This window comes from Equus przewalskii, chromosome 4 (genome assembly GCF_037783145.1).
Source record: "Equus przewalskii isolate Varuska chromosome 4, EquPr2, whole genome shotgun sequence".
NCBI classification, from domain to species: Eukaryota; Metazoa; Chordata; class Mammalia; order Perissodactyla; family Equidae; genus Equus; species Equus przewalskii.
This window is the reverse complement of record NC_091834.1, coordinates 88,948,958-88,970,661: the sequence shown is the minus strand read 5'-3', so window position 1 is coordinate 88,970,661 and position 21,704 is coordinate 88,948,958. Positions and strand designations below refer to the sequence as shown.

General features: G+C 49.3%; 2 protein-coding genes across 8 annotated transcripts; one reads left to right on the top strand and one right to left on the bottom strand.

Annotated features, from left to right (window-relative positions):
• The first annotated feature begins 933 nt into the window (after positions 1–933).
• Positions 934–21,277, top strand: CYREN (cell cycle regulator of NHEJ). Of its 7 annotated transcripts, XM_070617781.1 has the most exons (6): positions 942–1,072; positions 1,375–1,495; positions 2,127–2,292; positions 5,181–5,452; positions 6,449–6,524; positions 7,459–14,123. In XM_070617781.1, exons 4-6 carry the CDS (start codon positions 5,313–5,315, stop codon positions 7,705–7,707), a joined length of 465 nt encoding a protein of 154 aa, XP_070473882.1. In that variant the 5' UTR covers positions 942–1,072; positions 1,375–1,495; positions 2,127–2,292; positions 5,181–5,312; the 3' UTR covers positions 7,708–14,123. The 7 variants fall into 7 exon arrangements, with proteins under 7 accessions (XP_070473884.1, XP_070473882.1, XP_070473880.1 ...); XM_070617783.1 differs by lacking the exon at positions 1,375–1,495 and having other exon boundaries at positions 934–1,072; XM_070617779.1 differs by lacking the exons at positions 942–1,072; positions 1,375–1,495 and adding an exon at positions 4,131–4,248 and having other exon boundaries at positions 1,497–2,292.
• On the bottom strand, positions 8,405–9,938 carry TMEM140 (transmembrane protein 140). Its single transcript, XM_008538326.2, has one exon. It carries the CDS (start codon positions 9,936–9,938, stop codon positions 9,381–9,383), a length of 558 nt encoding a protein of 185 aa, XP_008536548.1. The 3' UTR covers positions 8,405–9,380.
• Positions 21,278–21,704: the final 427 nt, after the last annotated feature.

Genomic DNA, 21,704 nt, shown 5'->3' with positions numbered 1-21,704 from the left:
TGGAGCTTCTCCAGATGAGGGCAGGGTCTGAGCCTTCTGCTCATGGCTGCCGCTCTCCATCCAGTGGCAGCAGTTCTCCAGTTTCTGTCATTGGTGGCTCCTCTCCTTTCAACTTCACATCCTGGAGGTTGAATGGAGTCCCGGCCAGCACCCTCTGCTGGTGAGAGGCCAGAGGACCAGAGCAAGTCCCCCAAGTTGTTGGGGCTGGAACTTGGGATTCAGGTCATTCCTGCTGTGGCTCAACAGAGCCTCATTCCACTGTGTCCACAGCCCTGCCCGTGACCTGCCCTCTGCTCCCTGGCTGGGATGGGACCGTGAAGAGGCAGATGCTCCCACAGGGGGAGGAGGAATGAGTGCTACTCCCCTTCTCTCACTTGTATTTCCATCTGAGGTGGGCGAGGCCTGGGCCTCGGGCTCCACCCTTGACAGGGTGGCCTTGTTGCTAAGCTGCTCAGGACACTCATCGTAGAGCCTCTTTGGGCTCCAGCCCAATTCTAAGGGGGCAGGTCTGGAGTGGGGGTACTCCCAGTTACCTACTTTTGGAAAATCCTGAAGAAATTGGTACTAAAGCCTTGGCTGCATTCTCCTGGGAGTTGGTGGAAAAGTAGGGAGGTATTTACGTGGCTTAATGATGAGAAGACACCAGAGACTTGGTAATAAGTAGTTACACATTTTTACCCATTTCTACCCTGGTAATCTTTCCTTTAAATGAAGACGACCAAGACTTTTCCATTTATAATTTTTCCCATCTTCTGCATTGAAATAGCAATCTTATTTACATCCCCCAGTTATTCTGTAGGACATTTAAAAAGTGGTCATGTGTTTCATTTGAGTAAGAAAATTCATTGTTGACCTTTTCTTCAAAGTTTTTTCTCAGTTGCTGTCTTATCACCCATCTTCTCAGTATGGTCTCCACAACTTGCTGAATGTCTTTAAGGATTGCAGAGCAACAAACAACACGTGGAAAGCCATGTCTTCTCTCATGTCTTTATGCCATGGGCTCAACACCCACCTGCCTCTTGTTTTGAGCTTGGCTCGCAGCTGGATGTGATTGAGGTTCCGCCAGGAGGGAGTATGTGGGGTTCTACAACATTGCCTAAAAACACGAAACCACAACGCTGTCTAAAAACATAACCCACACTAAACCCCATTAACCTCTGACCTTTGGAAATCAGCAAACACAGTATTACAGTGCTGTGGCCAGACCTGCCCGCTCCTGGCCTGTCTTTCCCCCGCTTTCACTCCACCCTTGAGTGCTTGTTAGGATGCATTCATCCTGGTGTTCCTCCCTGTCCCACCCCCTACCCGCTCCAGGATGAGCTCTCATCCTCCAATAAAGCATGTGAAACTTAAATTTACCTCTCCTTCCAATAGCTGCTCAGCCTCTATCCAAGAAAGCCAGTAAGAGCCTCCATTATCTTGGGCAAGAGCAGTATAGAAGAATGCCATCAAGCCAGCCCAGCCTCAGGCCTCAGAGCCTGCACACCTGGCACAGGTGTGGACCCTAGCTCTGGCCTGGGCAGCACGAGGGCCTCGGGGTGCTTTCCCTCCACTGTCCTGGGACCTGTCTGCACTTGCCCACTTCTGCTCAGGCCCCCTGAGCGCGGCATTCAAAATGCTTCATGGGGTAACTCCACCCCATCCAAATCCCACAGCTTGGGTTTCCTACTCCTGCTTGGGCTTCTCTCCCTTCAAACAGAAAGCTTTTTATGCAGACACTCAGGGTTCCTGCTCCTCAGACCTCATTTTTCAGCTGGCTGTGGGAAGAGGTTTTAAGGAGACAAATCAGGAGGGATTGGTTCTGCTAATAGCAAGTATTTTCTGTTCCTTTATTCACAAAACAAAATGATGCTTCTCCACCAGTTAGACTGGGGTTTGTCCTGGCTCACAGCTTGTGAGAGCAGAGGACCCTCGAGGTCAGTGGTTCTAACACCTTCATGGAACCGGAGGAGAAGCAGGGCCTGCCCCCTGGGTCACCCTCCTGAAGAGGCTAGAGGCAGAGCCTCGGTTCAACCTGCAACCAAATGGCCCCAGTGCACGGCAGCTTGGTTCTGTGATTTGAAACCATTGATTTATCTCCTTACACCTTGATCGATTTGTTTCCCTGGCCCAAACTACTTCCCTAGGATTGAGGATCGGTTTTCAAGACAAGAGGTGGAAGTGCTTCGGAGAAACCAAAGGCACCACGCAGTCGGAAGGACCTGCAGGCACGAGTCTCCAGACCTTGGATCGAGCTCCCCTGTCCTGTGCCTCTAATATATGGAGAGAAATTATTCTATTAGCTGACTTGTTGTAAGTCACACTCCAAATGGCTGTCAGGATAATTTCATGTTTTGGGGGGGCAGACTGTCAGTTCTGATCATCCTTTTGCCTCAGTGCGGTAGGAGAAGCTTCACCTATGACTGCTTGTGCTTGCCTTTTGAGTCGTGTCTTGGACCTGGGGGTTTCTTTGCCGGCCTCTTTTATGCTGCTTTAAGCTGTGAGTGTGATTTTAATTAAAACTAGATGCTGACCCCACATGTGAACCACAGTGCTCAGCATTGGGCTGAAAGCACACCGGTGGGGACACCGCGGCAGCTCTGTGGAGCCATCCTGTTCACAGAGGGGACGCGTTGGCTGCCAATCTGAATATTAAATATTAGAAAACACCTACTTCCTTTATTTTAAGATAACAAACATAAGCAGAGGCTTTAATTTCTCTTCCTGCACCCGAGGGGCTCACCTTTGCCCCCTCCCCCTGGGATGATGGCCATAGCAGGGAGCGTTGAACTTGGTTCCTGTGAGAATCCTGAGCTTTCAAAAATGCAGACCCGCACCCCAATTTCTGATTCTGGGGGCCTGAGAATCGACACTTTAACAAAGTCCGACCAGCAAACCTCAAATGAAGCCACTTCTGGGGACTGTTAAAAAATATTCTGTTAAAAAAAATTATTCATGCCGCTTGTTAAAGACGTTAAGGCAGACTTTATTTCAAGGGGGGCGCTACAATGGGATTTTACAGGGGAGGAGAGAGATCAGGCTTAACTTCCAACACAACAAGAAAAAGTGGGAATTTATAGCCGCGGAGCAGGATGGGGGTCAGTGGATGGAAGATTACTACTAAGAAGAAACATCAGGGCTAAGGGAGAATTTCGGCTAAACCGACTTCACAGGATTCTTGCTGAAGGTAATCTGGGTAATCAGACATCACCTGGGATGGTGGGGGATGAGGAACCCGGTCAGATTCGAGGGTGATCAGAATTGGAGGGTGGGGGCTCCTGGCTAAAATGACTTAGCAGGATTCTTGCTAAAATTGGACAGTGGAGAGAGGAGCAGGGAGCTCAAAAGTCAGGGCTGAGTTGAGAGTTCAGAGGAGACTAGAGTTCGGTCAAGGAGAGGCTGTCAGGAACCCGGACAGTGGGGTTACCCCGCCGCCGACCTCCCTGGCATCCGCTGGCGAGTCCCGGTCCGCGAGCGCGGACATCGGAGCTGCCTGCAGGGGGCGTAAGGGGGCCGCCGCGGGAGCAGGCGGCCGGGAGGCGGAAGTGCGAGACGGCGCGGGCCAGGGCAGCGCCGGGCAGGAGGTGCGTGCGGGTAGGGGTGGGTGCCGCCGGGCTCCAACGTCCAGGCAGGGCGCAGGGCGCCAGCACCGCCCCGTGTCTGCGCCCCGGAAGCCAGGAACGGGGCGCGGGCCAGAGGAGCGCGGTGTGCTGGACTGGGCTCGGCCGGGCCGCTGGGTGATGCCGGGAGCGCTAGGCCCCGGGCGGGCGGCCGGCCTCAATCTGCGGGCCGGGAGTCAGCGAGGCCCCGCGGGGATGTCCCCGTGCTCCCGGCCTCTCCCCCGCAGGTTGGCCCTGGTGCCGTCGCCGCCTGGGCGGCCCTGAGTCGGGGCGCGGGCCCTGGGGGCCCCCGCAGCGCCGGCTGTGCCGGGCTCTCGGGGCTCTGGCCAGCCCGGCTGTGCGCCCCCGCCCGGGGCAGAGCGGCGGCCCGCAGGCTCAGGATTTGGGGTCTGTAGGACCTGGTTGCGCGTCCTGGCTGGCTATTTCAGACTTTTTCGTGATCTTGTGCAAATTGCTAAATCTCAGTTTCTCGTTTGTAAAATGGGCTTAATAATGCCTGCCTTAAGATCAAATGTCTATCATCAACTGCAGCGCTGTGGCCGTGCGAGGCGGTTGGAGTGATCCTTAGAGGTGGGAATGACTTTTACCACTGCCTGAGTTGACACAAATGAGCTACATTGACAAAGGTCTCTCCCCTGTGGCCAGACAGGTTAGGATGATGTCCTGCTAATTTTTTTCTTAAGTTTTAACCATTCTAGGTGAGCAATAATGATGGAGTTATGTGTCAGAGAGGAAAATCTTATTCTTGGCTGATATTTTTCTAGGCAAATTATCTCTGCTCCAGTGAGATCCTCCCTAGGCAGGAGCCCTAAACCACTTTCACGGTTAACTGCTAAGTGGCAGGTAGAGAAATGCACCCTTTGAGTCACAGAGTGGGGACTGAGCTTTAGGTGGAAGCGCTGAGGTGCAATCTATTCAGGGTGGGGAGAAGAGAGGCCAAGTTAGATGAGGGGCTGCCCCAGCCCTTCTGGTTGCCACATCCGGGAGCCAGGCAGAGTTGTGGTCTCTGACCCCTACTGCTGACTAAAATCTGACCAGTCAGAAGTATCTTTGGATTAAGGGAAGGGGTGTTGGCCAATGAAACCTTATTGTGAATCAAAATGGCCTCAGGGTTTCTTGTAACCACACCAAGATAGAGGAAAGGAGAACTCTGGAGCTGGGGGAGCCAGGGGTCATTGAGAGATTTTAAGGGTAGGACAACTTGGGCACCCTGGGGACAGTGAGATCTGGGTGGAGAGGGAAAGAGGGGGCCGACTTCCTTTCGCCTGAGAGGGTGCTCATCCCTCTCTGCTCCTGCTTCAAATGGCTCAGTGCAGAGGCTACTGGAGGCATTTCTGGTTGGGCCTGGTGGCCTGTGTGGGGCCCCTGGCCCTGTGGCAGGTTGGAGGGTTGCTTCTCCTGAGCCCTCGGCCTGCCCACCGCCACACCTCCCACTTGATGCCCTGTCAATGGCCCGTCTGAGTCTCCTTGCTCCTGCTCACTGCCAGGCTTTCCTCTGGCCTGCACCGACCAGCAATTTCAGCTGATGACTGGAAGTATTCTGGCTTATCAGAATTCACTAGACTTTGTTCTTCTCTGTAGGAATTAAAGCTTGACTACCACTCAGGACAAAGAGACCTATAATCCCTGACGAGATTGGGATTTGCTGTCCTGAATAAGAAAAGCAAGTCAGGAAGCTTGGGCTCTGACTCCTCTTCAGGAGAGACTGGAAAGATGGAAGCTTTAAAATCTGGGAATAAAAAGAGGGTCCTTCCCACATGGATGACAGCCCAGGTGGCTGAGAAAAGAATGGTGCCAGTGAAGACCCCCAAGAGGAGGAGAATGGCAGCAGTGCCGGCGGCTGCCTCAACCAGGTGGGACAACTTCTGGTCAGGATCCTCCGGGGGAATCAGGAGGAAGGCGGGGTTGGGGGCGTCACAGTTGCGGGGCCCAGGTCTTCCATGTTGGCAGAGCAGCAAGGTGGGCGGGTGTTTCAGTCCCGAGACGTCTCTTCAGCTCTTATGAGGAGCATAGGCCGTGAGGGGCAGAGTGAGCAGTCCCCTCACACACAGGCGCCTGCTTCTGCCCGTTGGTGAACTTCCACCGTCAGGCCCTGGTGTGTCAGCTCCCAGGCAGTGGCTCCCCCTCCTGGGGTTACACACATTAACCAAGCTCTTGGACACCAGTGATCCAAATGTCAGTCTCCATTTGCAACAAAAATTGTGACCATCAACTGGCCAAGATAAGTGGGCCAGGTGGCCCTGTCTTCCTGTGGCAGGTCTCCAGGGACAGGCAGATGAGCAGCAAGTTGCTGGGCCAGCATGAAATCAGAAGCTCTGGGGCGGGTTAGTTGAATGATGGTAATTTTGGGGGTCTTCAGGCTGCCAAGGAGGGGATGTCCCTGCACTCTCCTAGCCAGGGCACCAGGCACTCAGTGCTGCCCTCTGGCTCTTCGTTTTCTAAGTTTCCTTAATGGACGTGCCTCCCTTTCTGATTGCTGCAGCCCTTCTTTACTGTGTTCACACATTCAGGTAGGTGTCAGTCAAGTCTTGGCCTGATGGTCTGATCTGCTCACATCCATTGTGTGTGGGTCAGTTTGACTCTCAGGAGCTGGCCATCATGCCCTATTTCCAGATCCCTGGGGGAGCTGGCAGAGGGTGGGAAGACCCCTACCACTGCCTCCATGAACCCCGTGCCAGTCACTGGTTACAAAGATGAGGAAGTCATGCCCATGCCCTGAGGAAGCTGTTGGTCTCCTCCCTAGTGGAAAGGCCCAGGGGATGCGACCCTCTTCTTGCTCTCCTTTTCTTCCTCCTTGTGAGACCTAAGACCCATCTGGCCCCAACTGTAGCTTCATGCCCTTGTTTCAGACTTCCTGCGGTGAAGACTGTGTACTGCATGAACGAAGCTGAAATGGTGGACGTCGCTCTGGGCATCCTCATCGAGGTAAAGTCAGCTGTGTCTTTTCTTCCTCTGATGACCAAAAACTCTTTACAGGCAGAAAGTGGAGTAGGCCTTGGTTAATGTCAGTCTCAGGTGGCCTTGGGAGCCCTCTCACCCGTTGGCCTGCTTCCGCCTGCGCCATGTCTAGCACTTCTCTCAGGTCACACTCCCCTTGGCCTGTCCCCCTGAGAGCTGTGCCCCGCTGGGCCTGGATACCTGGGGTAGATGTGGCTGTGAGAGGGAGAGCAGCCTCTGCGTTTGCGGTGACTCCGTGCTAGTGTGTATGTGGAGGGGACAGGAAACCTTTGCTTTGAAAGGGTCTCAGTCGGGAGAGATGACGTCTGACCACTGCACTTTGCCACTGCTCAAGTCTCCTGGTTTCCTGAAGCACATAATCATTGTCCCACCTTCGAGTTGCATAGTACTTTCTCGTGGACCAGGTGCTTTTGTGTATTGTACTGTCTCATTTAATCCTTGCAGTAACCTGGGGATGTAGTTATTTCGGACATTATCCCCATTTGGTAGATGAGGAGATTCAGGCTCAGAGACTTTCCCTTGTTAACAGCCAGTAAGTGACAGAGCTTAGGGCACACTGAAGTTTTGTATCCTGTGCTCCTTCCATTCTGTCAGCCTGCCCTTCCAGATAAGTTTTTTGTTTGTTTTGCTTTCATACTTGGCTATCCCTCAGGCCCCTGCCCGCCTCTCTCCTGAGCTGGTCTTGATTCCTTCAAGAGCTGGGATGGTGGTGGGGAGGTGGGGTGGTGGGAGGGGAGGAGTGGGGTGAAGGGAGGGTGGGGTGGGCACTGATTCAGGAGCGGTGCCTGACCTGGTGCCCTGCTGGCTTTACAGTTGCTTCTGGATATGTTCTGCGCCACTGACCAACACGTTAGGGAAATAAAATCCGTATGTTGTGCCTGCCATTTCTTCTACTCCGCAGGACCGAAAACAGGAAAAGCCCTCAGAGCAGCCAGCTCTGGCAGGCGCTGATAAGCCAGAGCTCTCCCCAGCCTGCTCAGCGTCACCCAGTTCTCCTGGGAGCACTGAGGACGAGGACAATGGGAACGACGCCCTTCCCCCAGGCCACAGCCCTTCTCAGGGGCCTGCGGGTTCTGACTCTGGCAGCAGCAAAGTCCCTGAGGAAGATGAGGATGTATTAAAGTACGTCAGGGAGATATTTTTTAGCTAAGGGACAAACTTCCCAGGACTTTCTGTCCAGAGCAGCTGCACGAAGCTGGGCTTCCCTCCCTGCCTGGGGACTGCCCCTGGGATGCCATGGCCTTCTCCTCCCACCTCCACCATCCCTGGGCTGGACAGATTCACCTTGGAGCAGAAGCCCCAGGACACTCTGGACCTTGGGAACTGAGGCATCAAAATGAGCTCCCATTGAATTCCTCTCTGCACTGTGCGCTCTCCCCCTCAGGGGTCTCAAATCCCAATTGTCTGTTTTATTCAGTTGCCAGGTTCCAGGGAAAATGAGGTCATGGTGGTCAGACTTATTGGAACCAGAGTCAACTTAATAAGTTTAAAGAAAAAAAAGCATGGCTGCTAGGTACACTGGAATTCCTATAACTTAGTCAGCATGATCTCTCCCTAAGGAGGAAGCCCATTTTAAAAATAGCTTCCCTCATGAGGCAACCAGTCAGCCCGTGAGCCCTCACTCATCCCACCTTGAAGGCAGACCTGCTGCCCTCAGTGCTCTGCCGTCTGGGAGCTTGCAGTTCAGCGTCTAGATTGGCAGCCTCCTCACCAATCAGACAGGCCTCCTCCCTGAGCTGCCACCTTTCTTCCACTTGGCGGCCTTGGCCTTCGTCCCTAGGCAGCTGTAAAGGGAGAGTGGGACAGGACCCCAAAGGAGATGCTAAGGACAAGAGATCACACCAGAGTCCATATTTCTGCCTCTGTATTCAGTGTGGCTTTTGACAGGCATAGAATGAGGCGATCATTTGCTGTACAGGTTTTCCAGTAGACAGGTGCTGAAAAATACGTGACATTCCCCAGTGTGTCAGTGGTGGACTGATATCCTTTCTAATTCTGGGGTGAGAGGTGGAGGATGCAGCAGGGGTATGTATGTGGAACCATTCGTCTGGTCACCTTCATCCCTGCCCAAGGATTTGGTATCTTCTGCTCTGAACTCCCAGTCTCTTTTTAGGAGTGGTTGACCAACTGACTACCCTCTGCCTGGCTTTGGGTCCAGGAGCCTTTTCAGGGGAACCTTCAAGCCACCAAAGCTTCTCTTTGTGCCCCTATGTTCTGTCTTCAGTGAATCCCTCGGAGATCATTCCTGGGCCTCTGGGAGTGGCAGCATGGCAGCATGGGAGAGGGGTCATCACATCCCACCCACCACGGGAGACAGGAGCTTGCTAACCAGGGCCCCAAGGACACAGAGGTGCTCTCTCTTACAGTGTTCCCAATTTGTCGCCATAAACCTTCAGAGGGCTTCAGTTGGGCATTTGGCAGATCATCCTGGAAATCTGGCCCCAGGACAGGAATCCTTATCTCCCCCCCATCCTGAGGATAAACTAAGAGTGGCTTGCTCAGATCAGTTAATTAAAGCATGAACTCTCGTGACAGTGAGCTACGTGGTTTTTAGAGTGTCCCTGGGAACCTTGCAAGTCCCAGAGGACGGACAACTCTACACTAAGAAGCCGCAGGTGCCCCAGCCGCCCTTTGTGCCTCTCAGCCTCTTTGACACTAGGTACCCCACCTCCTCTCTGGTGGGTCCCATCTGCTAGAGCTTGAGATCAGCATTAGCTATGAAACAGGATGGCTGAGAAGCCATACCAGCCCATGAATTCTCTGGCATGTTCTCTAGCATAGTTCACACTGAACCCTTGCAATCATGTAAGCCTTTAGACAGGACTAGCAGCTCTCAAGTTTGCTCTTGTCCTTTTCTGCCCTCTGAGGGAACACAACTGTGGCCATAAGCAAGAGGATGAGTAAAGCCTGGGCAATGCCCAGAGCTAGAAACCCAGGTCCTTGGAAGGAGAGTCTGACCCACTGCCATGTGCAGGTGAGGAAGAGGCCCAGGCCGCCGGCCAGCAGCATGGAGGACATCGCCAGGAAGCCCACTGCCAGCTGCCACTCTCCCCTGTTACTGTTGCACCAGCCAAGGAGGAGAGGCAGGGGGACAAAGAGGGTGAGAACCAGGGCCCCATACACGCCAAGCCTAGCCAGGGCGAGGCCAACCCGAGGCACCCCCAGGGCCTCCAGCTCAGGGAACTGGTAGCACTGTAGGGAGCCAGTGCCCTCGTTCCACAGGCAGAAGTTGTAGAAGCCGATTCTCAGGTTGGGCAAGTCAGTGAGGTTGCCAGCCTTCCAGAGGAGCGCGTAGAACAGCAGGAAGATGACCGTGACCATGAGGATCATGATGCCCAGGAACAGCAGCTGGTCACCCCGCCTCAGCCTTGGGAGGGTCATTTTCTCCTGCCCTTTGCAGGGCCGCCCTCCCAGGTACCTGAAGGGAAGTCACACCAGTGAGTGTCCAACTCTCCTTCTCTCCCTCCCAGTTTCTTCACAAGCTCATGTTCTCCCTTCTGGAATTCCATAAGAAACTGTGGCAACCCCCCGACCCCCACCACAAAGGACAAGAAATCTGAGGTAACCTACAGGCATGACCCACTTGATGAGTCATCAGCCGCCTTCTGGGCTGAGGTGGGGAGGAAAGGCTCTCCCAGGCAGCTCTGAATGCCTGAACGGGCTGACTGAATGCTCTGGCCAAAGGCGCTGCGGCAGCTTAAACACCACAAGCCACTGGAACCATTTGTGAGAGACTTTCTCAGATCCTTACTGAGGGGTGGCTTTGCCTGGGGTGAGGGAGAAGGCTCGCTGCTACTGGGACCTGAAAGAGGAGGAAGGTGCTGAAGGCCGGGGACCCAGGGTCCGTCACTTGCACCACCTGGGGAGCTGTAAGAATGACCATCGCTGGGCCACAAACCAGTCAGATCAGAACTTCTGACGTGTGTTCTAGAAACTCTGCCACTCACTCTAATGTGAGCCAGGGTTGAGGACCACTCCTAGACCCCCTGAGTTTACCTGCCCTACTCTGGGAACTCGTTACTGGGTTAAGACAAGACGCTGCCTGCTAATGAAGTCACATAGTAGTGCTCATTACTTTCTAAATGTCTACAATTTTTTCCTGACAACAGTAATATATGTTAATTATAGAAATCTTGGAAAATATTTTTAAAAAGAAAAAATGTATAAAAATAACCTTTTATCCTGCTGCATACATAGAACCACTGTTAATTTTCACCAATATTTTTTCCTATGTGCTGACGTATTTTTTAAAATCATACCATTGAACATAATGATTTTCTCACTGAATATTGTAAACGTCTTTTAAAGCTGTTAAATATTCTTCAAAAACATGGTTAATGGTTGCATAATAGTTCATGTCATAGATTATTCATTACACTATTGGACGGATTGCTTCCATTTTTCATAGTATGAGTGATAATCGAGGAAGACACTTGTATGATTCTTGTTTGGAATCCGATTTTTCCTTAGGCTAACTATCTAAAAGTGCAATTGTTGGGGCCAAGGGTAGAAATGTTTTTTAATCATTTTACTGCATATTGCCAAACTGATCTAAAGAAAACTTGCTAATTGTACTCCCTCTAGTAGTATATAGTACACATTGTATATCCTTATAATTTTTGAAACATCTTTTCACTACATTTTTAATCAGAAGGACTTCTCCCAACTGGCCTCTAAAACAGTAGTCTGCATACTATACCTTTGTATTTGTAAATTTTCCATTGTTAAATAAGACATCCTGAAGTGCCTAGGAACTCAGTGCTGCAAGCCTTAGGAGACACAAGGTGCCGCGGCCAAAATACAGCGTGGCATCCTCTCAGTGCGCCAGCCAGGAGCGCCAGGAGGATCTGTCTGACCACACCCCACATTTGTTCCACAAGAACAGAAAGGGAGCAAATGGAAAAAAAGAACCTAGTATGAGGAAACAGGATGTGGGACAGGTGAGGGAGAGGGCGATGTCTTAGTCCATTCGGGCTGCTGTAACAAATTACCATAGACCGGATGGCTTGAAACAGCAGAAATGTATTTCTCACAGTTCTGGAGACTGGCAAGTCCAAGATCAAGGCACTGACTGATTTGGTGTCTGGTGAGAGCCCACTTCCTGGTTCCCAGATGGCTGTCTTTTTGCTGTGTCCTCACATGGCAGAAGGGACAGGGAGCTCTCCAGGGCCTCTTTTATAATGGTACTAATCCTATTCATGAGGGCTCTGCCCTTGACCTCCCAAAGGCCCCAAGTTGAGCGCGAATAATGAGCATAAAGATTTACCACTGACTCTTGGCAGAGACCTGGGGATGTTGCCTGGGGTGAGGCAGCTGCCTGTTAGAGCAGAAACATAAACCCAGGCATGCAGCGAGGGCCTGAATCCATGCTGCCACCACCTAACCACGGTCCCCTGCCCCTGGCTTCTCTTTCAGGGGAGCTTGGTGGGAAAGCTCTGAAATGTCAGAGTGGGGCCCATGTTAGTGGGGGCCCTGGGAGCTACCCCTCTGAAGCACTTATCGGTCAATCTTTGAAGCTCTGAATTAGTTAAAACCCAAGAGGCTGTGAAGGCCCCCCATTTGACTGTAGTTGGGAGATTCTTGGAGCAATGATGCTGCTACAGAAAGATTCATCAGGTATAAAAAAAGCTATCTTTAGCCTATAGGTTATTAGACTGGTATAATGAGAAGTTTTAACCAGTCCAGCCTGCAATATGGGAAAAATTTCCAACAGGAACCTATTTTCTATGGTTTTGCATATTTACCAAGTGTTTGTAAAAATCTATACAGTTTTAACGGCTTTAGGTATTTCAAGGGGTAGAATGGACTTCCAGGACTGGAACCCTGATTTCTACCATTGTGCAGTAGGAAATAAGGTTTGACTTGCCTCCATCGTCCAGGATCCAATAGGTTGGGAGTTGGGGGTGACTATATAAATGTTCCCTTTTATTGCTCCTATTTCAAGCCTGTTACACTTGGGTTCAAAAAAATCATCATTATTCAGCATTTTTGACTTGAAAACAGAGCTCAATTAGAAAAGAGTCACGGAGGAGACTGCATCACCACCTCACAAGGCAGCTCCCCCAGGCGCCCAGAGCCTTTGTTTTCAACTTCCTCCTTTTCTCTCAGTTGACCTTTTGGAAGTTGTCAACAGATAGTGAAACAAAATAAAACTGGAGCCCAGAAGCACAGGAGTAGGCATGTGGAGGAGGTGCCGGTCCCTGGTGTCCTCTCTTCTCACCTCTGTCTGTGCAGAGAGTTCAGTCCTAACTCCTGTGCCTTCTGCTTTAGGCTCACCACCATCGCACAACTTAGAACTGGAACTTGCAATTCTCTAGTGAGGCCCTGCCCTCTTTGGTCTTCTACTATTGCTCTGCTTAGTCCAGTATCTGCTCAGCTGTCCCCCTTCTGTCTGCCCACCTCTCAGCCACTCCCCAACTCCTAAAGTCCTACCCTGATTTCTGCCTCTTTAGATCCTAACTTTTCACCAGCTTTCCTGGACTACTGATTTAGCCAAAAGCTAGAACTCTCTGCTGCCACCAGCTGTAATCTCCCCGAGAAACAGTCTTCATCTATTTTGCTATCCGTTTTATCCCCAGAATGGTGCCTGATACACCGTAGGAACTCATATTTTTTTGAATGAATGAAAATAGCGTGTAGTATCCTTCACTTATTTCATGTACATATCTTACATGTGTATCTTAACAAGAAAGCAAAGCTTCTTGAGGTGAGGGGCCATGTTTTATGTCTCACGAATATTCAAGTGTTGGGATGGCTTCCACACACTTCCTATTGGAAATATGGACAGACTTCAGGAACTCATGGGTGGAGAGGTCGGAGGCTAACCCTAGTTTCTTTTTCTAAATGTTTTGCAGTGAAAGTATATGGATATTTGGTTAGAAAACCCCATAGCACTCTTCTCCTCTGCTGTCAAAAGAGCCTGCCCTGTTTTTTGTTGTTGTTTTTTTTTTTTTCGGCTTTTAACAATTCTAGTAATCACATCCTCACCACAATGAGCTTTTTAATTCCTTTTAATGATAAGCCTGGGTTTCCTTCAGAGAGCAAAAAAGAAGACTGCTGAGTCACTGCTGCCATTTTTAGGTGAACTTTTTCCTGTTTATAATAAAGTAATACATGCTGATTATAGAAAAATATGTGAAAGTATGGAGAAAAGACTGAAAATCACCTATAACTTCATGTCATAGGAATAACCACTCAACATTTCCTTTATAATATTGTTTTACATAGTTGGGATCACGTAAATATGTGTTTATATCCCACTTTGTAAACATCATTATTGTGTGAATATTTCCCTATGTCACTAGAAATGTTTCCTAACGATACTTTTAATGGTTCCATATAGCTATATCATAGTTTATATATTATGTTTTATGACATCATTGTGTAATATTATAAATAATGCTATGGCGAATGTGTTTGTGAATCAATTTATCCTTCCACAAGCAGTTTAAGAGAATATTCCTCCCCAACGGAATCTTCTCAAGTCTTTTAACCTCTGATAATGACAAATGACATATCATTGTTATTATTTTTCTTTAATGAGTAAAGTGAAGCATTTTTCAAGTGTTTGTTGACCATCTATGTTTCTTCTCTTGTGAAGTGCTATCAGTTCCTTTTTTTCTTTTTATCATTTTGAGTTTTAGTGTTTGTCAGTCTATATGAGCTCTTTAGAAATAAAGGCTGCTAGCCTTTTGCCATCCTAATTGTCATAATAAAGCTTAACCCTTTTGCTGCACTAGGGCCCCTGGACCAAGACACAGATTTAGACTCTAAGTCTGTGTGTTGACTTGATGTTCGTCATTTGAGAGCCCCAGGGGAGCAAGTTCCCAGGGAGGGAAACAGAAGGAAAATATTCTCAGACTATTCATTTGAAGCAGGGTTTTTGTCTGTTTGATTTGTTTTTGTTTTTAGTTTAAGCACTTCTGAAATTTTCACGCTGATGGGATGGTGGCTGAAGAGACGCAAACATCCTATCCTGTTCTACTAAATTATGCTCTTGTCGGTTTCATATTCAAACAGTGAAATTTTCATGAGGTTGTGTCTGAGGGAAGCCTGGAATTCTGGCAGATTGTTGCAATGAAAAGTCCCCCTGACTGTACACCATGCTGGGTGACAGGGCCTCAGGCTGTCCAGGCCCAGCGTGCAGGATACCCAGCAGGCAGAGAACCCATGATCAGAGAGCTTTTTCCCAGCGCAGGTTTGCGTTCTGGCCTGGCTCTGAGTAGGAACTACTCCTTGCCTATATCAGAGGTACTCCTTGAATATAAGGAACACTTGAGAAGGGTTGAGTGAGCAGGGAGGCCATTTCTTGCTCTTGACACTTATTTACTTAAGATGGCTGAAGTACCGCTTGCTCTCTTGAGTTGCAGAATCAAAATGAACTTTACCAACTGCCCATATACCTTTGTTCCTCTTCATAGAGGTTTGTAGCTCCAATCTCCATCTCCCAAGCGGACTTTGTGCCTTTTTCTTATATGCTAAAATATCGATCTGCTGGTCTAGTGGGTAAGATTCGGCACTCTCACCACCACAGCCTGTGCTCGTTTCCTGGTCAAGGAACCACACCACCCGTCTGTCAGTTGACATACTGTGGCAGCTGCGTGTTGCTGTGATGCTAAAAGCTATGCCACTGGTCTTTCAAATACCAGCAGGGTCACCCATAGTGGACAGGTTTCAGCAGAGCTTCCAGACTAAGAGAGACTGGGAGGAAGGACCTGGCCACCCACTTCTGCAAAATTGGCCATGAAAACCCCATGAATAGCAGTGGAGCACTGTCGATACTCAGTGCCAGCAGTGAGAGGATGGCACAAAGAGACCAGGCAGGGTTCGCTCTGCTGTCCACAGGGTCACTAGGGGTTGGAATTGACTCGACGGCACTAACAACAACAGAAATATCTGTAGCTTAGTCATTGTATAACTGTTGTATACAAATCTTGATCATACACTTATTTTATAAGCTCTAATTTGTCACTGCTCCTAATCAGGGTTTTACATATTACATTTTCATCTTATCCAAATATTTGAGATCCCCACAAATTCCCTTCTCCTCTACTTCGTCTTATACAAAAACAACCAAAAAACTCCAAAAAACCTCATTCTGTTTTTTCAATTCATTCTTCCTGCCTGAATGTCTAATGATATTCAGTGAGCAGACTTTATCCAGAGCTGGAGTTTATTCACTCTCTTCTTGAACCATTTACCCGAATTCACCTGCGGTGCCTCTGTCACAGGTAATGCCCTGAGGCCAGCCTCAGAGAGCACCCCTACACTGGCTTTCCTATCAGGTGACCGCTCATCCACAAGCAGTGGAAATTCTGTTTCATTCATTCAGTGGTTAATAAACCCTTACAGCTTGCCCACTGGAGAGGAGTGGGAGTGCCACCAGAGAATGTCCCGTTTAGTTAGACTTGCTTCTCTAGGAGGGTGGTGACTAGACTCTGGCACATGTGAATTCCTTCACCAGGAATAATATATGCTCTCCCTGGAGGTGTGTATATGTTCTGGAGCTTGCCACCAAGGATGACTCTTGCTATCAAGGGTGCCCTCTTTTCATGGCAACATTAACAATAACTTGACATTCTTCCTGTCTCTTTAGGAACCCACGCTGTTACTGCACGTGACCCCTCTTGGACCTCCTCTCTTATTCTCGCTCCCCCTCTCTCCCTCAGCTCCTTCTACATTGGTTTCTTTGGTATTTTCTAAAAGCTTTAGGCAAGCTCAGGACATTTGTACTTGCCATTCTCCCTGCCCGGAATCCTCTTCTATTAGTTACATGTCTCCCTCTCTCGCCTCCCTTGGGTCTCTTCAAATGTCCCCTTCTCAGTGAGGCAGTCGCTGGTTAGCATTTTAAAACTGTAACAGCCCCGTCCACCTCAACAGCACCCAGCACCCGGGACCCCTGTGCCCCTGCCCTGCTCTTCTTCCGTAGCATTTATCACTGTCTAACATTCTAAATATTTTATTTACTGTCTCTCCTCCCCACCCCTAGTCGAATGTAAACTCCATGAGGGCAAGGATTTTTGTCTGTTATGCATATCTATGGCTGGCTGGCTGTCTATCTATCATCTACCTATCTATCAAAAATCTGTCTTTTACTGTTATAGCCCCAACAACCAGGACTACCTGGCCCATAGTGAGCAGTCAATAGATACCTATTGGATGACATATGAATGGCTGAATGAACGTCAGCAATGGCACACAGAGCTTCTCTATAGCTCCTCCTCTGTTTATTTTTTTGACATGCTTCTCTGTCCTAGTTCTCTATCTTTTGGTCCTTCTCTGTTCTTTTTTCTTCCCATTTCCTAAATATAAGTTTTCCACAAGGTTCCTCTCTTGCTCAGATGGGTCATGTAAGGCTACAGCTTGAAGAGTTGAACATTTTGAGACCACTTGAGAGAATGGACACTAGATGGTGACAGCTGAGGTCAGAGGGCAGCAGCTCCCTCCCTGACCCGGCATCACTAGAGGGGTCGCTACCGTGGCCTTGAGGGCTGCCTGGTAGAAGTTTTCTGTTGTCAGGCATTACACATTTTGCAAATTTTGCAGAACAGAAGCTTGAAAGAAAAAATAGGTAGGTTATTAGGTGGTTATCAGCTACAAATTCATCTCCTGTCCTTTCTTTTCACTAATGATTTAAGAAAGCTATAGGGGACTAGAGAGGGAAGAACTCACTTCAAGAATTCTCTTTGATCACTGGAAGGGGTCTAAGAAGGAAGCTAATTTGACTGAGGCCTTATTAGTAATTAAAAACTGACCTCAAAATCTCTGGTGCATTTGCTCTGTGCCAGGCTCTGTGCTAAGCATTAGTAGGTACTATCTTATTAAGTTCTCATGACAACCCTATGGGAGCAGATTCACTATTATTGTGTCCATTTTCAAGAGAAGGAAACTGAGGCTTAGTGAGGATCAGCAACTTCCCCACGTTCACACAGCCAGTGTTGGTGAGGTCTGTCAGGCAGGACTGTCGTAATCACGGTAGGAATCTGCCTCTACTGTGCACGACCCTGCAAGGCCTGCAGGACGTTATCATTATTCACACTCCATGTGGTAGAGACAGTGTGGAATAATGGTTCTGGGCATGTTTGAAGCTGTGTGTTTGGGTTCAAATCCCAGCTCTACCATTTACTAGCTATGTGACCTTAGTTACTTAACATCCCTGTACCTAGTTTTCTCATTTGTAAAAGGGGTATAACAATAGAAATTATTTTGTAGATGTTATAGAAATTAAATGAGGTAATTTATGTACAGCACATGGGACATTACCTAGTAAATACTATTTTAATTATCATCATCATCGAGAGGAAACTGAAGCTCAGAGAAGTTAAGCCCAGGCCACCCGGCCTGTCAGCGTGAAATTCTAGGGGAGACAAATAATGCTGGAGTTTATTAACAGGGCTTCACTGGAGGACCTGAACTCCAGGAAGCTGTCCTCGTTGAGGTCTGGTGGTGAGGACTGCAAGATGCAGCCATTATGTAAGGATGTGGTGGTAAGAGTATGGAGCCAGCCCATGTGGGTTTGTGTCACTGTTCTGTCACTCACAGTCGTGTGACTTTGGGCATATCACATAGCCTCCCCGTGCCTACATCCTCATCTGTATGCATCTGCTGGCCTGTTCCTGGGGACGTTGTGAGACTGAAGTGAGTTAATCTTATCCCTACAAACACACTGGTGCCTGGCACTTGGTACATACGCTGCGCCTGCTCTGATGATGCTGATTTGGGGGGAGAAAGGGAAAATGAGGGAAGAGCGAGGCAGAGGGGGAGGGCTGGGAGTGTAGCATGAATGGAGAGAGAAGTGAAGCCCTGGGAAGAAAATACTAGCATATAAAGCCAGAAAAATAGACTCTGACAGGGTAGAGAGCCAGGCTGAGTGCCTGCTTGCCAGACGAGGCTGCCAGCCCATACTAAAATCTCTCTCTGGCTGAACACATTTAGGATTAGTGTGATCATGGTTTGGGTGTGGCTCTGACAAAAAAAAAAGGGAAGAAGAAAGGGAAATGCATCATGTTTCCTTTGGCAGAAACCAAAGGTTCTTGTTTTTGAAAACCCAGCCACAGCAGTGTTTCCCATGTATTTAGGTTGTGGCAGCAGCCTGGGGGCCACGGGGGCGCAATGCAGGGCCAGGCCTCCCAGCAGCATTTAAGGAATGCTGTGCCATTGGATTCACTTAACTCTTCCATGTAAATAAAAACAGCTTTACCAGCAGAAATATGACATCAAGAGACTGCAATATAGTCAGAGGCATCAGTCCTGCTCCCTCCACATGCAACTAGCTATTGAAATAGGCTGTTTAAATGGTTCCATTAATTTTAACCTGCTATTTGTTCAGTTGTTTTGTTGCTTATTAGCCTTTGCTAGCTGCAAAAAAAAAATTTACAAGGAGAAAAAAGTCCTTAAAAACAAGAAAATGCCTACACCTTGGAACCCACTGTCATTTGGTTTTTATTGGTGGAGCTCCACAGTCAAGTTTATGGGAGGCCAAGATTCACAGGAGCCGAAGCAGAGTTTGAAGAAAACAGTACTAGAAATGAGCAACTGCCCTTGGCTGTCACTCTTGGTTCTCCTGCTGCAGCCCTCTCTCCTATGATCACGATGGAGATTCACAGTCCCCCTCTACTGATGATCAGGATTTCATCCTGTGGCTCCATCCTGATACATTCTGTAGGATTCCCTGAGTCACAGGCCCTGGGGAATCAGTAACACACACAGAAAACCAGGTGCCACCTTCGCGAGCTTGCGCTCTAGTTGAGGAGATAAACACCCAACATATATTCTAAAAAAGATAATTACAGAGGCCAGCTCCATGGCACAGTGGTTAAGTTCAGCACCCTCTGCTTCATTGGCCTGGGTTCAACGGTTCTGATCCTGGGCGCAGACCTACACCACTCATCAGCCATGCTGTGTCGGCAACCCACATACAAAATAGAGGAAAGCTTGGCATAGATGTTAGCTCAGGGCTAACCTTCCTCAAGTTGGGGGGTTGGGTGGAGAAGAAGATTGGTAACAGATGTTAGCTCAGGGAGAATCTTGCTCAGCAGAAAAAGATAATTATAATTTTTGCAAAGGTTTGGGAAGGACATAGGATGAAGGAAAGGAGAGAAACTGGCAGGAAGAAGTGATGAGTCTAGGAAATGTCTGCAAAGGAGACATCTGCTTTGAGGCTGAGGGATGTGAAACGGCCATCCCTGGTCTGGGCCAAGAGAAGAGCCTTCCAGAAAGAGAGTGCAGTAGTTTTGTTTTGTTTTGTTTTTGAGGAAGATTAGCCCTGAGCTAACTGCTACGAATCCTGCTCTTTTTGCTGAGGAAGACTGGCCCTGAGCTAACATCCGTGCCCATCTTCCTCTACTTTATATGTGGGACGCTACCACAGCATGGCTTGCCAAGCGGTGCCATGTCCACACCCGGGATCCGAACTGGTGAACCCCGGACCACCAAAGCTGAACATGGGCACTTAACCACTGCGCCACCAGGCTGTCCTGAGAATGCAGTAGTTTTAAACACCCGCTTGGGAGAGGAACAGACCTGAGGTCAGGGAGGCTGCAGCCCAATGACTGAGGAGAGGGGTTGAGATGAGGCTGGACAGGTGAGCAGAAACAAGCTCCCTGAGACCTTGTAGGCCAGGGTCAGAGGTCGGGATTATATCCTTCTAGCCAAGCACTCCATTCACTCTTGCCCTACTCCCTCAGACATCAGGAGCTAGGCCCCCAGATGGGGGGCTGAAAGTGCAGACAGGAGCTGAGTCAGGGATGAGTGCAGCAATGCCAGGCGTTATGACAATTCTGCCGAGCAGCCTGCTGGAAAGACCAAGGCCTATGAAATGCAGTTTGCACCTAACAGTCAAAAGAAAAGTCGAGGAGGAGGTAAACAACAAGGGACAGTCACGAGACCTAGACCTTAACTTCTGCAAAAGGTGTTTGAGAGTCGGCTGGAAGAGAGGTTAAGTTTTCCACAAACTTCACCTCCATCGCCACCAGAGAGGATGTGGTTCTCACCTGGAGAGTTTGTAATGCTTTGAAATGGCTTCAAACCACGCCAAAATAACTCAAAGAAAGCAAAGCACAGACAAATGGAGTAGCAGACACTAGGGGGCCTCCCCGTGCACCCCTCACGCCAGTATTGGGAACCTCGGACAGCTTTCCCCGGCCACTGCTGGGCTCAACCACTGCGGCCTTCTGCTTCCCGACGTGCTGGGCGCAAGGGCAGAGATGGCGTTCCTCGCGTTCTCTGCTCTGTCCGGAGACTGTGCCGTCAGCACCCCCACCTCCCTACCGCTGCCATGTGGACAAAAGGTACCTGTCCTAATAAAAACGCTGGGGACCTGGGGATTCACTTCCCAAAGTCTACTGAAGGCTGGGTTTGAGCCAATAAAGTGAATTCGTATATCAGGACCCACAAAATGGGGGCCGTCCTAGTGGCCCTGCCCACCCAATCGAATCCAAGTCAGCCTGCCCCCGAAGCTGCTGCCAGGAAACCTAACATACGCCAATCACAATCCTCCAACTCAGCGTGAGCCAGCTCACGTGACCCTAGAAGAGCGGCCCTGCAGCCTACATGGAAGGCCTGGACTCCCAGCCCATCAGGTGTGCCAGGTGACCTCTCCCCACGCTCTGTAAACGTGCTCTTGCCCCGGATCCCTCTGGAAGAGTCTCCGCTGCCTGTGCGGACTTGTACTTCACCCGTCCCTAGATTGTTTTCCCTTGAATAAAGGCGCGAGTAACCTCGTTACCAAATTGTTTTACTTTTGGCATTTGACAGAGCTACAGCTGAGGGGGTGTGAGCCCAGGGGTACAAAGTAAAGCTCTGCAAGATCTCAGGTGCTCATGAGAGCATACTGTCCACATATTTGAAGATGGAACTTCCAAAGATATTTGTTGTATTTATTACTTCACTTTAAGATGTATCGCTTGGAGGCCTAAGGCAGGCCAGAATCCGTGAAGCAGGAGCCAGCTCCCAGGTAAATTCCTAGAAATAACTCGGGGTCGGGGGATGGGGATTGGGCCAAATAGAACAGAAGGCAGGGGTACTGGACCAACTGCTCGAGAGAGGAGAATGTCTCAGAAAAGCCCTATATGTGAAGTTAATATGCGATAAAAGTGGCATCATAATTAAGTGGAAGAAAGGGTTTTTCATTAACTAATACTGAAGCAA